The following is a 13,440-nucleotide window of genomic DNA, read 5'->3' as shown; positions in this document are numbered from 1 at the left end:
ATGCACCATTTGTAATAGGAGTCCTGTGCACCGTTTGTAATATGAGTCCTATGCACCATTTGTAATATGAGTCCTGTGCACCATTTGTAATATGATTCCTGTGCACCATTTGTAATATGATTCCTGTGCACCATTTGTAATATGAGTCCTGTGCACCATTTGTAATATGAGTCCTGTGCACCATTTGCAATAGGAGTCTATGCACCATTTGTAATAGGAGTCCTGTGCACCATTTGTAATATGAGTCCTGTGCACCATTTGTAATATGATTCCTGTGCACCATTTGTAATATGATTCCTGTGCGCCATTTGTAATATGAGTCCTGTGCACCATTTGTAATACGATTCCTGTGCACCATTTGTAATATGATTCCTGTGCACCGTTTGTAATATGAGTCCTGTGCACCATTTGTAATATGAGTCCTGTGCACCATTTGTAATATGATTCCTGTGCACCATTTGTAATATGAGTCCTGTGCACCATTTGCAATAGGAGTCTATGCACCATTTGTAATAGGAGTCGGTGCACCATTTGTAATCATAGAATCATAGAAAGTTATGGCACAGAAGGAGGCCATTTGGCCCATCGTGTCTGTGCTGGCCAATAAGGAGCTATCCAGCTTAACCCCACTTTCCAGCACTTGGTCCATAGCCCTGCAGGTCATGGCTCTTCAGGTGCACATCCACGTACTTTTTAAATGAGTTCAGGGTTTCTGCCTCTACCACCCTCTCAGGCAGTGAGTTCCAGACCCCCACCACCCTCTAATCCATCTACCAATTACAGTAAATCTATGACCCCTGGTCACTGACCCTTCTGTTAAGGGAACTAGGTCCTTCCTATCACTCTATCTAGTCCCGTTATAATTTTATACACCTTGCAAATCTCCTCTGTACCCTCTCTAGTGCATTCACATCTTTCCTTTTTGTGACAAAGTGCCACATCAAAGGCTACTACACAAAATAAGAGCTCACGGTGTAGGGGGTAACATATTAGCATGGATAAAGGATTGGTTAGCTAACAGGAAACAGAGAGTAGGCATAAATGGGTCATTTTCAGGTTGGCAAGATGTAACGAGTGGAGTGCCACAGGGATCAGTGCTTGGGCCTCAACTATTTACAATCTATATCAATGACTTGGATGAAGGGACCGAATGTATGGTTGCTAAATTTGCTGATGACACAAAGGGAGGTAGGAAAGTAAGTTGTGAAGAGGACATAAGGAGTCTGCAAAGGGATATAGATAGGTTAAGTGAGTGGGCAAAAATTTAGCAGATGGAGTATAATGTGGGAAAATGTGAACTTGTCCACTTTGGCAGGAGGAGTAGAAAAGCAGTATATTATTTAAATGGAGAGAGATTGCAGAACTCTGAGGTACAGAGGGATCTGGGTGTCCCATTTTTCCTGAAAGTAGGGTTGAGGTCACAATCAGATCAGCCATGATCTTATCAAATGGCAGAGCAGGCTCGAGGGGCCGAATGGCCTACTCCTGCTCCTGATTCATATGTTTGTATGTTCATATGACCTGTAATGTAGAACTGCAAGCAGTTCTCAAGCTGTGGCCGAACCAGTGTTTTACACAGTTCTAGCATAACCTCCCTTATAATAGGAGTCTATGTACCATTTGTAATAGGGTGTGTGTAGCATTTGTAATGTAGTCTGCATATCAGTGTAACAGGGTCTGTACACGATTTGTAATAGGAGTCTGTGCACCATTTGCAATAGGAATCTGTGCACCGTTCGTAATAGGAGTCTGTGCACCATTTGTAACAGGGCTCTGGGCACTATTTGTAATAGGGCCTGTGCAACATTTGTAATAGGGTCTGTGCACCAATTGCAATAGGAGCCTGTGCACCAATTGCAATAGGAGCCTGTGCACCAATTGCAATAGGAATCTGTGCACCGTTCGTAATAGGAGTCTGTGCATCGTTCGTAGTAGGAGCTGTGCACCATTTGTAATAGGGGTCTGGGCACTATTTGTAATAGGGCCTGTGCAACATTTGTAATAGGGTCTGTGCACCATTTGTAATAGCGTCTGTGCACCATTTGTAATAGGGATCTGTACAACATTTGTAATAGGAATCTGTGTACCATTTGTAATAACAGTTGTGTGCACCCTTTGTAACAGGAGTCTTGTAGCACCAGTGTTCTTTTTTTTATTCATTCATGGGATGTGGGCGTCGCTGGCAAGGCCGGCATTTATTGCCCATCCCTAATTGCCCCTTGAGAAGGTGGTGGTGAGCCGCCTTCTTGAACCGCTGCAGTCCGTGTGGTGAAGGTTCTCCCACAGTGCTGTTAGGAAGGGAGTTCCAGGATTTTGACCCAGCGACAATGAAGGAACGGTGATATATTGACAAGTCAGGATGGTGTGTGACTTGGAGGGGAACGTGCAGGTGGTGTTGTTCCCATGTACCTGCTGCTCTTGTCCTTCTAGGTGGTAGAGGTCGCGGGTTTGGTGAGGTGCTGTCGAAGAAGCCTTGGCGAGTTGCTGCAATGCATCCTGTGGATGGTACACACTGCAGCCACTGTGCGCCGGTGGTGAAGGGAGTGAATGTTTAGGGTGGTGGATGGGGTGCCAATCAAGCGGGCTGCTTTGTCCTGGATGGTGTCGAGCTTCTTGAGTGTTGTTGGAGCTGCACTCATCCAAGCAAGCGGAGAGTATTCCATCACACTCCTGACTTGTGCCTTGTCGATGGTGGAAAGGCTTTGGGGAGTCAGGAGGTGAGTCACTCGCCGCAGAATACCCAGCCTCTGACCTGCTCTTGTAGCCACAGTATTTAAATGGCTGGTCCAGTTAAGTTTCTGGTCAGTGGTGACCCCCAGGATGTTGATGGTGGGGGATTCGGCGATGGTAATGCCATTGAATGTCAAGGGGAGGTGGTTAGACTCTCTCTTGTTGGAGATGGTCATTGCCTGGCACTTGTCTGGCGCGAATGTTACTTGCCACTTATGAGCCCATGCCTGGATGTTGTCCAGGTCTTGCTGCATGCGGGCTCGGACTGCTTCATTATCTGAGGGGTTGCGAATGGAACTGAACACTGTGCAATCATCAGCGAACATCCCCATTTCTGACCTTATGATGGAGGGAAGGTCATTGATGAAGCAGCTGAAGATGGTTGGGCCGAGGACACTGCCCTGAGGAACTCCTGCAGCAATGCCCTGGGGCTGAGATGATTGGCCTCCAACAACCACTACCATCTTCCTTTGTGCTAGGTATGACTCCAGCCACTGGAGAGTTTTCCCCCTGATTCCCATTGACTTCAATTTTATTAGGGCTCCTTGGTGCCACACTCAGTCAAATGCTGCCTTGATGTCAAGGGCAGTCACTCTCACCTCACCTCTGGAATTCAGCTCTTTTGTCCATGTTTGGACCAAGGCTGTAATGAGGTCTGGAGCCGAGTGATCCTGGCGGAACCCAAACTGAGCATCGGTGAGCTGGTTATTGCCGCTTGATAGCACTGTCGACGACACCTTCCATCACTTTGCTGATGATTGAGAGTAGACTGATGGGGTGGTAATTGGCTGGATTTGATTTGTTCTGCTTTTTGTGGACAGGACATACCTGGGCAATTTTCCACATTGTCGGGTAGATGCCAGTGTTGTAGCTGTACTGGAACAGCTTGGCTAGAGGCGCAGCTAGTTCTGGAGCACAAGTCTTCAGCACTACAGCCGGGATGTTGTCGGGGCCCATAGCCTTTGCTGTATCCAGTGCACTCAGCCGTTTCTTGATATCACGTGGAGTGAATCGAATTGGCTGAAGACTGGCTTCTGTGATGGTGGGGATATCAGGAGGAGGCTGAGATGGATCATCCACTCGGCACTTCTGGCTGAAGATGGTAGCAAACGCTTCAGCCTTGTCTTTTGCACTCACGTGCTTGACTCCGCCATCCTTGAGGATGGGGATGTTTACAGAGCCTCCTCCTCCCGTTAGTTGTTTAATTGTCCACCACCATTCATGACTGGATGTGGCAGGACTGCAGAGCTTTGATCTGATCCGTTGGTTGTGGAATCGCTTAGCTCTGTCTATAGCATGTTGCTTCCGCTGTTTAGCATGCATGTAGTCCTGAGTTGTAGCTTCACCAGGTTGGCACCTCATTTTTAGGTATGCCTGGTGCTGCTCCTGGCATGCTCTTCTACACTCCTCATTGAACCAGGGTTGATCCCCTGGCTTGTTGGTAATGGTAGAGTGAGGAATATGCCGGGCCATGAGGTTACAGATTGTGCTGGAATACAATTCTGCTGCTGCTGATGGCCCACAGCACCTCATGGATGCCCAGTTTTGAGCTGCTAGATCTGTTCTGAATCTATCCCATTTAGCACGGTGGTAGTGCCACACAACACGTTGGATGGTGTCCTCAGTGCGAAGATGGGACTTCGTCTCCACGGGGACTGTGCGGTGGTCACTCCTACCAATACTGTCATGGACAGATGCATTTGTGACAGGTAGATTGGTGAGGACGAGGTCAAGTAAGTTTTTCCCTCGTGTTGGTTCGCTCACCACCTGCCGCAGGCCCAGTCTGGCAGCTATGTCCTTCAGGACTCGGCCAGCTCGGTCAGTAGTGGTGCTACCGAGCCACTCTTGGTGATGGACATTGAAGTCCCCCACCCAGAGTACATTTTGTGCCCTTGCTACCCTCAGTGCTTCCTCCAAGTGGTGTTCAACATGGAGGAGGACTGATTCATCAGCTGAGGGAGGACAGTAGGTGGTAATCAGCAGGAGGTTTCCTTGCCCATGATTAATCTGTTGCTATGAGATTTCATGGGGTCCAGAGTCAATGTTGAGGACTCCCAGGGCCACTCCCTCCTGACTGTATATCACTGTACCGCCACCTCTGGTGGGTCTGTCCTGCCGGTGGGACAGGACATACCCAGGGATGGTGATGGAAGAGTCTGGGACATTGGCTGAAAGGTATGATTCTGTGAGTATGGCTATGTCAGGCTGTTGCTTGACTAGTCTGTGGGACAGCTCTCCCAATTTTGGCACAAGTCCCCAGATGTTAGTGAGGAGGACCTTGCAGGGTCGACTAGGCTTGGTTTGCCGTCGTCGTGTCCGATGCCTCGTGGTCCGATGATGGGTGGTCCGTCCGGTTTTATTCTAATTATGACTTTTTTTCGCGAGATTTTACAACTGAGTGGCTTACTAGGCCATTTCAGAGCCATTTTTATGAATCATATTTTAAATCCAATACCCCCAAGAAAGATCTGTATTGTTTGGCAAGCTTGTGGGAGTGGCTTATGGAATAGGTTTGAGTGGCAGGAGTTTCGAGCCAGACTAACCTGACTGAGGTGCATTCATATACAAATGGAGATTTCACACTGACAGGCTGGGTGGGAGGGAACTCAGGCCGATTGGCGTCATCACCATTTAACATGATTACTGGGAATAATGCCCCGAGAGGGAACTCAGAGACACTCAGTCCCAACTGAAACTGGTGGAAGGCAGGAGATGGCCGGGACATTGTCTCCCAGGAGAGAAGCCAGTTAAGCAAGATTGGTTTGAGATTGAAACCCATGACCAGCTAATGGAGGCCATCAACTCAGGAAACGACAGACACCCAGAAATCAGCACCCATTGTCCCTCCAGGTGCAAGACCAGGGAGCGGGAAAACTAAATAGCATTTTTCACAAAGATTTCAAAGGTTCTGAGTCACTCCAGGCCACAGGGGCGGGGGGGGGGAGGGGTCCAGACAGATCACCTGATCAATACATCGATCAGTGTTGGCGGGAGAAAAGGGGATGGGTTCTGGGGATATTTGGAGCCGTTTGGCAACGGTTCCTGGCTGGGTTCTGCTCTCTGCGCTCTGCTCTCTGCGCTCTGCTCTCTGCTCTCTGCTCTCTGCTCTCTGCTCTCTGCTCTCTGCTCTCTGCTCTCTGCGCTCTGCTCTCTGCTCTCTGCGCTCTGCGCTCTGCGCTCTGCGCTCTGCTCTCTGCGCTCTGCTCTCTGCGCTCTGCGCTCTGCTCTCTGCTCTCTGCGCTCTGCTCTCTGCGCTCTGCTCTCTGCTCTCTGCTCTCTGCTCTCTGCTCTCTGCGCTCTGCGCTCTGCGCTCTGCTCTCTGCGCTCTGCTCTCTGCTCTCTGCGCTCTGCTCTCTGCTCTCTGCGCTCTGCGCTCTGCTCTCTGCGCTCTGCTCTCTGCGCTCTGCTCTCTGCGCTCTGCTCTCTGCTCTCTGCTCTCTGCTCTCTGCTCTCTGCTCTCTGCTCTCTGCTCTCTGCTCTCTGCTCTCTGCTCTCTGCGCTCTGCTCTCTGCTCTCGGCATCGATCTACAGCGTGTCTCCCGAGTGGGGCTCGGCTCGATTCAATGGAACACCGCCAGAAGCTGACGCTGCTCTTCATCCCTCATCAACGGACCTCGACTGAAACTGGAACTTGGATACTGTGTCGGGGGTACGGAACCAGGAGCGAGACGTGCAGGAAGAAACTGCAAACAACACCGGGCGATCGGGGTGAGCACATTGCCTGTGTCTGCACATCCACAAGATCACTGAGCTGTGTGAGGGGGTGATTGTAAGTCCCAACCAAACCTTCGAGGGTTTTAGAGCTGGGAGTGGGGGGCAGGGTCCTGTGTTAGTTTATTTCACGGGAGGGTTCTCCTATTAGACCGCAGTAATTTAGCACGGGGGGGATTTATTGGACAAGCCAGGGTTGTACAGTTTGTGCTGTTTACTGGTGTTATTGTTAATCTTATTAAACACAATACGATTGAGCCTGAAAACCTGTGTCTGAGTCTAATCTGTCCTTAGAATCGCCATCGTTCCAGAACTTATAGTAAGAGGTGTGTTTTCGGTACGCCCGAGAAAACCACTTACAGTCTGTGCACCATTTGTAATAGGAGTCTGTGCACCATTTGTAACAGGAGTCTGTGCACCATTTGTAACAGGAGTCTGTGCACCATTTGTAATAGGAGTCTGTGCACCATTTGTAATAGGAGTCTGTGCACCATTTGTAACAGGAGTCTGTGCACCATTTGTAATAGGAGTCTGTGCACCATTTGTAATAGGAGTCTGTGCACCATTTGTAATAGGAGTCTGTGCACCATTTGTAATAGGAGTCTGTGCACCATTTGTAACAGGAGTCTGTGCACCATTTGTAACAGGGGACTGTGCACCATTTGTAACAGGAGTCTGTGCACCATTTGTAACAGGAGTCTGTGCACCATTTGTAACAGGAGTCTGTGCACCATTTGTAACAGGGGTCTGTGCACCATTTGTAATAGGAGTCTGTGCACCATTTGTAACAGGGGTCTGTGCACCATTTGTAATAGGAGTCTGTGCACCATTTGTAACAGGAGTCTGTGCACCATTTGTAATAGGAGTCTGTGCACGATTTGTAACAGGGGTCTGTGCACCATTTGTAATAGGAGTCTGTGCACCATTTGTAACAGGAGTCTGTGAACCATTTGTAACAGGAGTCTGTGCACCTTTTGTAATCGGAGTCTGTGCACCATTTGTAACAGGGGTCTGTGCACCATTTGTAATCGGAGTCTGTGCACCATTTGTAACAGGAGTCTGTGCACCATTTGTAACAGGGGTCTGTGCACCATTTGTAACAGGAGTCTGTGCACCATTTGTAACAGGAGTCTGTGCACCATTTGTAACAGGGGTCTTTGCACCATTTGTAATAGGAGTCTGTGCACCATTTGTAACAGGGGTCTGTGCACCATTTGTAATAGGAGTCTGTGCACCATTTGTAACAGGAGTCTGTGCACCATTTGTAATAGGAGTCTGTGCATCATTTGTAACAGGGGTCTGTGCACCATTTGTAACAGGAGTCTGTGCACCATTTGTAACAGGAGTCTGTGAACCATTTGTAACAGGAGTCTGTGCACCATTTGTAACAGGAGTCTGTGCACCATTTGTAACAGGGGTCTGTACACCATTTGTAATAGGTGTCTGTGCACCATTTATAACAGGGGTCTGTGCACCATTTGTAATAGGAGTCTGTGCACCATTTATAACAGGGGTCTGTGCACCATTTGTAATAGGAGTCTGTGCACCATTTGTAATAGGAGTCTGTGCACCATTTGTAACAGGAGTCTGTGCACCATTTGTAATAGGAGTCTGTGCACCATTTGTAACAGGAGTCTGTGCACCATTTGTAACAGGGGTCTGTGCACCATTTGTAATAGGAGTCTGTGCACCATTTGTAACAGGGGTCTGTGCACCATTTGTAATAGGAGTCTGTGCACCATTTGTAACAGGAGTCTGTGCACCATTTGTAATAGGAGTCTGTGCACCATTTGTAACAGGGGTCTGTGCACCATTTGTAATAGGAGTCTGTGCACCATTTGTAACAGGAGTCTGTGAACCATTTGTAACAGGAGTCTGTGCACCATTTTTAATAGGAGTCTGTGCACCATTTGTAACAGGGGTATGTGCATCATTTGTAATAGGAGTCTGTGCACCATTTGTAACAGGAGTCTGTGCACCATTTGTAACAGGGGTCTGTGCACCATTTGTAATAGGAGTCTGTGCACCATTTGTAACAGGGGTCTGTGCACCATTTGTAACAGGAGTCTGTGCACCATTTGTAACAGGAGTCTGTGCACCATTTGTAATAGGAGTCTGTGCACCATTTGTAACAGGAGTCTGTGCACCATTTGTAACAGGGGTCTGTGCACCATTTGTAATAGGAGTCTGTGCACCATTTGTAACAGGGGTCTGTGCACCATTTGTAACAGGAGTCTGTGCACCATTTGTAATAGGAGTCTGTGCACCATTTGTAACAGGGGTCTGTGCACCATTTGTAATAGGAGTCTGTGCACCATTTGTAATAGGAGTCTGTGCACCATTTGTAACAGGAGTCTGTGAACCATTTGTAACAGGAGTCTGTGCACCATTTGTAATAGGAGTCTGTGCACCATTTGTAACAGGGGTCTGTGCATCATTTGTAATAGGAGTCTGTGCACCATTTGTAACAGGAGTCTGTGCACCATTTGTAACAGGGGTCTGTGCACCATTTGTAATAGGAGTCTGTGCACCATTTGTAATAGGAGTCTGTGCACCATTTGTAACAGGGGTCTGTGCACCATTTGTAATAGGAGTCTGTGCACCATTTATAACAGGGGTCTGTGCACCATTTGTAATAGGAGTCTGTGCACCATTTGTAATAGGAGTCTGTGCACCATTTGTAACAGGAGTCTGTGCACCATTTGTAATAGGAGTCTGTGCACCATTTGTAATGGGAGTCTGTGCACCATTTGTAATAGGAGTCTGTGCACCATTTGTAATGGGTCTTCACCATTTGTAATAAGGGTCTGTGCACCGTTTGTAATAGGGTCTGTGCTTGTAACCTGACTGCCTGTCTCTGTTTTTCCAGTAGTTTTCTTCCCCCTTCCCCTCTGGGAAATGACCCCTTGCTGGGGTACAGTTCCACCTGCAACTGCTGCCCTCCAAGGGATCTTTCTTCATGTGTGAGCCCAGACAGAGAAGGCCAGCAAGCTATTCAACATGGGGGGCAACACAGCTGTGCCCAATCCTGTCCTTACCCAATGCCCATGCACCTTCCAGGAGGTCTCACTGGACGGTGATCAGAAGCAGGGCACTGAGGAAAACTGTAGCATCTCTTACTGCTAGCTCAATCTGCACAGCCCGGAGATTGGACCTGGAAGCTCCCCGCTCTGTGTGGTCTCACCATCGTAATCTGTCACATTTCCGATTGTGCATTCTCTCTCACTGGAGATGATTCTGTGGGGCTCTCCGAGGAGCGGCCCCATTTAAAACCAACCATCTCTGTTACCTCTATATTCCTTGTCTCCTCTGATGTACATCCCTCTCTCCAGCCCCGTCAGCTGAGGAGCTCTGTCTCTATTACATTCTGTGACCTGCTGCTCCACCACTGCCTGTTCCATGGTGTGTGGGGGATGCTTTCAGTTCAAGAATGACGAGGACAAGGTTGGAAGAGAGGCTTGATGGCCAAGTACCTCAGGTAATCTTTCACTAGCGGCACCTTCAAGGGCAATAGTGATGGGTCGTGATAGTGTGTGAGTGAGAGTGTGCGTGTGAGCGAATCTGAGTGTGTGTGCACGTAAGTGTGAGCATGTGTGCACGTGTGTGAGTGCGTTTGTGTGTGTGGGTATGCGTGTGTTTGTGTGTGTGGGTGTGCGTGTGTTTGTGTTTGTGTTTGTGCGTGTGCTTGTGTGTGTGGGTGTGCGTGTGTTTGTGTGCGTGGGTGTGCGTGTGTTTGTGTGTGTGGGTGTGAGTGTGTTTGTGTGTGTGTTTGTGCGTGTGCTTGTGTGTGTGGGTGTGCGTGTGTTTGTGTGCGTGGGTGTGCGTGTGTTTGTGTGTGTGGGTGTGAGTGTGTTTGTGTGTGTGTTTGTGCGTGTGCTTGTGTGTGTGGGTGTGCGTGTGTTTGTGTGTGTGGGTGTGCGTGTGTTTGTGTGTGTGGGTGTGCGTGTGTTTGTGTGTGTGTTTGTGCGTGTGCTTGTGTGTGTGGGTGTGCGTGTGTTTGTGTGCGTGGGTGTGCGTGTGTTTGTGTGTGTGGGTGTGAGTGTGTTTGTGTGTGTGGGTATGCGTGTGTTTGTGTGTGGGTGTGCGTGTGTTTGTGTGTGTGTTTGTGCGTGTGCTTGTGTGTGTGGGTGTGCGTGTGTTTGTGTGCGTGGGTGTGCGTGTGTTTGTGCGTGTGCGTGTGTTTATGCATGTGGGTGTGCGTGTGTTTGTGCGTGTGGGTGTGCGTGTGTTTGTGCGTGTGCGTGTGGGTGTGCGTGTGTTTGTGCGTGTGGGTGTGTGTGTATTTGTGCGTGTGGGTGTGCGAGTGGGTGTGCGTGTGTTTGTGTGTGCATGTGCGTGTGTTTGTGTGTGTGCGTGTGTTTGTGTGTGTGGGTGTGCGTGTGTTTGTGTGTGTGGGTGTGCGTGTGTTTGTGTGTGTGGGGGTGCGTGTGTTTGTGTGTGTGGGGGTGCGTGTGTTTGTGTGTGTGGGGGTGCGTGTGTTTGTGTGTGTGGGGGTGCGTGTGTTTGTGTGTGTGGGGGTGCGTGTGTGTGGGTGTGCGTGTGTTTGCGTGTGTGGGTGTGCGTGCGTTTGTGTGTGTGGGTGTGCGTGTGTTTGTGTGTGTGGGGGTGCGTGTGTTTGTGTGGGTGTGCGTGTGTTTGTGCGTGTGGGTGTGCGTGTGTTTGTGTGTGTGGGTGTGCGTGTGTTTGTGTGCGTGGATGTGTGTGTGTGGGTGCGTGTGGGTGTGCGTGTGTTTGTGTGCGTGTGTTTTTGTGTGTGGGTGTGTGTGTGTTTGTGAGTGTGTGGGTGCATGTGTTTGTGCGTGTGTTTGTGTGTGTGGGGGTGCGTGTGTTTGTGTGTGTGGGTGTGCGTGTGTGTGCGTGTGTTTGTGTGGGGGTGCGTGTGTTTGTATGTGTGGGGGTGCGTGTGTTTGTATGTGTGGGGGTGCGTGTGTTTGTGTGTGTGGGTGTGCGTGTGTTTGTGTGTGTGGGTGCGCGTGTGTTTGTGTGTGTGTTTGTGTGTGTGGGTGCGTGTGTTTGTGCGTGTGTTTGTGCGTGTGTTTGTGTGTGTGGGTGTGCGTGTGTTTGTGCGTGTGTTTGTGTGTGTGGGTGTGCGTGTGTGTGCGTGTGTTTGTGTGTGTGTGGGTGCGTGTGTTTGTGCGTGTGTTTGTGCGTGTGTTTGTGTGTGTGTTTGTGCGTGTGTTTGTGTGTGTGTGGGTGCGTGTGTTTGTGCGTGTGTTTGTGTTTGTGTGTGTGGGTGCGTGTGTTTGTGCGTGTGTTTGTGTGTGTGGGGGTGCGTGTGTTTGTGTGTGTGGGTGTGCGTGTGTTTGTGTGTGTGGGTGCGCGTATGTTTGTGCGTGTGTTTGTGTGTGTGTTTGTGTGCGTGCGTTTTTGTGTGTGGGTGTGCGTGTGTTTGTGTGTGTGTTTGTGTGTGTGGGTGCGTGTGTTTGTGCGTGTGTTTGTGTATGTGGGTGTGCGTGTGTGTGCGTGTGTTTGTGTGTGTGTGTGTGTGTGTGTGTTTGTGCGTGTGTTTGTGTGTGTGTGGGTGCGTGTGTTTGTGCGTGTGTTTGTGTGTGTGTTTGTGTGTGTGGGTGCGTGTGTTTGTGCGTGTGTTTGTGCGTGTGTTTGTGTGTGTGGGTGTGCGTGTGTTTGTGCGTGTGTTTGTGTGTGTGGGTGTGCGTGTGTGTGCGTGTGTTTGTGTGTGTGTGTGCGTGTGTTTGTGCGTGTGTTTGTGTTTGTGTGTGTGTGGGTGCGTGTGTTTGTGCGTGTGTTTGTGCGTGTGTTTGTGTGTGTGGGTGCGTGTGTTTGTGCGTGTGTTTGTGTGTGTGGGTGTGCGTGTGTGTGCGGGTGTGCGTGTGTGTGCGTGTGTTTGTGTGTGTGTGGGTGCGTGTGTTTGTGCGTGTGTTTGTGTGTGTGGGTGTGCGTGTGTGTGCGTGTGTTTGTGTGTGTGGGGGTGCGTGTGTTTGTGCGTGTGTTTGTGCGTGTGTTTGTGCGTGTGTTTGTGTGTGTGTGTGTGCGTGTGTTTGTGTGTGTGGGAGTGCGTGTGTTTGTGCGTGTGTTTGTGTTTGTGTGTGTGTGGGTGCGTGTGTTTGTGCGTGTGTTTGTGCGTGTGTTTGTGTGTGTGTTTGTGCGTGTGTTTGTGTGTGTGTGGGTGCGTGTGTTTGTGCGTGTGTTTGTGCGTGTGTTTGTGTGTGTGTGGGTGCGTGTGTTTGTGCGTGTGTTTGTGTTTGTGTGTGTGTGGGTGCGTGTGTTTGTGCGTGTGTTTGTGCGTGTGTTTGTGTGTGTGGGTGCGTGTGTTTGTGCGTGTGTTTGTGTGTGTGGGTGTGCGTGTGTGTGCGTGTGTTTGTGTGTGTGTGGGTGCGTGTGTTTGTGCGTGTGTTTGTGCGTGTGTTTGTGTGTGTGGGTGTGCGTGTGTGTGCGTGTGTTTGTGTGTGTGGGGGTGCGTGTGTTTGTGTGTGTGGGTGTGCGTGTGTGTGCGTGTGTTTGTGTGTGTGGGGGTGCGTGTGTTTGTGCGTGTGTTTGTGTGTGTGTGTGTGTGCGTGTGTTTGTGTGTGTGGGGGTGCGTGTGTTTGTGCGTGTGTTTGTGTGTGTGGGTGTGCGTGTGTTTGTGTGTGTGGGTGTGCGTGTGGGTGTGCGTGTGTTTGTGCGTGTGTTTGTGCGTGTGTTTGTGTGTGTGGGTGTGCGTGTGTTTGTGTGTGTGGGTGCGTGTGTTTGTGCGTGTGTTTGTGTGTGTGGGGGTGCGTGTGTTTGTGGGTGTGCGTGTGTGTGTGGGTGTGTGTGTGTGTGTGCGTGTGGGTGTGCGTGTGTGTGTGGGTGTGTGTGTGTGTGTGCGTGTGCGTGTGTCTCCATGTCCAGACAGGCATGTTATAGATTGCCGTTACTGCGATGACCTCGTGGTGTTGTAAGGATGAATTCTGTTTTGTAACTCTGGGCCTGTTTGTGTTACAGTCGAACAGGAACAAATTCAAAATCGGACGTTCACAAAGTGGGTTAACGCACAGCTGGCAAAGGTAAGAGAGAACG

General features: G+C 49.7%; 1 protein-coding gene across 1 annotated transcript in view; it reads left to right on the top strand.

The window, feature by feature from the left end:
- LOC137326802 (nesprin-2-like) overlaps positions 1 to 13,440 on the top strand; it is a 130,122-nt gene that overhangs the window by 25,928 nt on the left and 90,754 nt on the right. Inside the window, exon 2 of the mRNA XM_067992196.1 lies at positions 13,366 to 13,427. Coding sequence (XP_067848297.1) covers positions 13,366 to 13,427 — 62 coding nt within the window. The remainder of the gene's footprint in view (positions 1 to 13,365; positions 13,428 to 13,440) is intronic.

Source organism: Heptranchias perlo, chromosome 10 (assembly GCF_035084215.1).
Source record: "Heptranchias perlo isolate sHepPer1 chromosome 10, sHepPer1.hap1, whole genome shotgun sequence".
In the NCBI taxonomy this organism is placed as follows: domain Eukaryota; kingdom Metazoa; phylum Chordata; class Chondrichthyes; order Hexanchiformes; family Hexanchidae; genus Heptranchias; species Heptranchias perlo.
The sequence above is the reverse complement of the archived record's forward strand: the minus strand, read 5'-3'. Positions and strand labels throughout refer to the sequence as shown.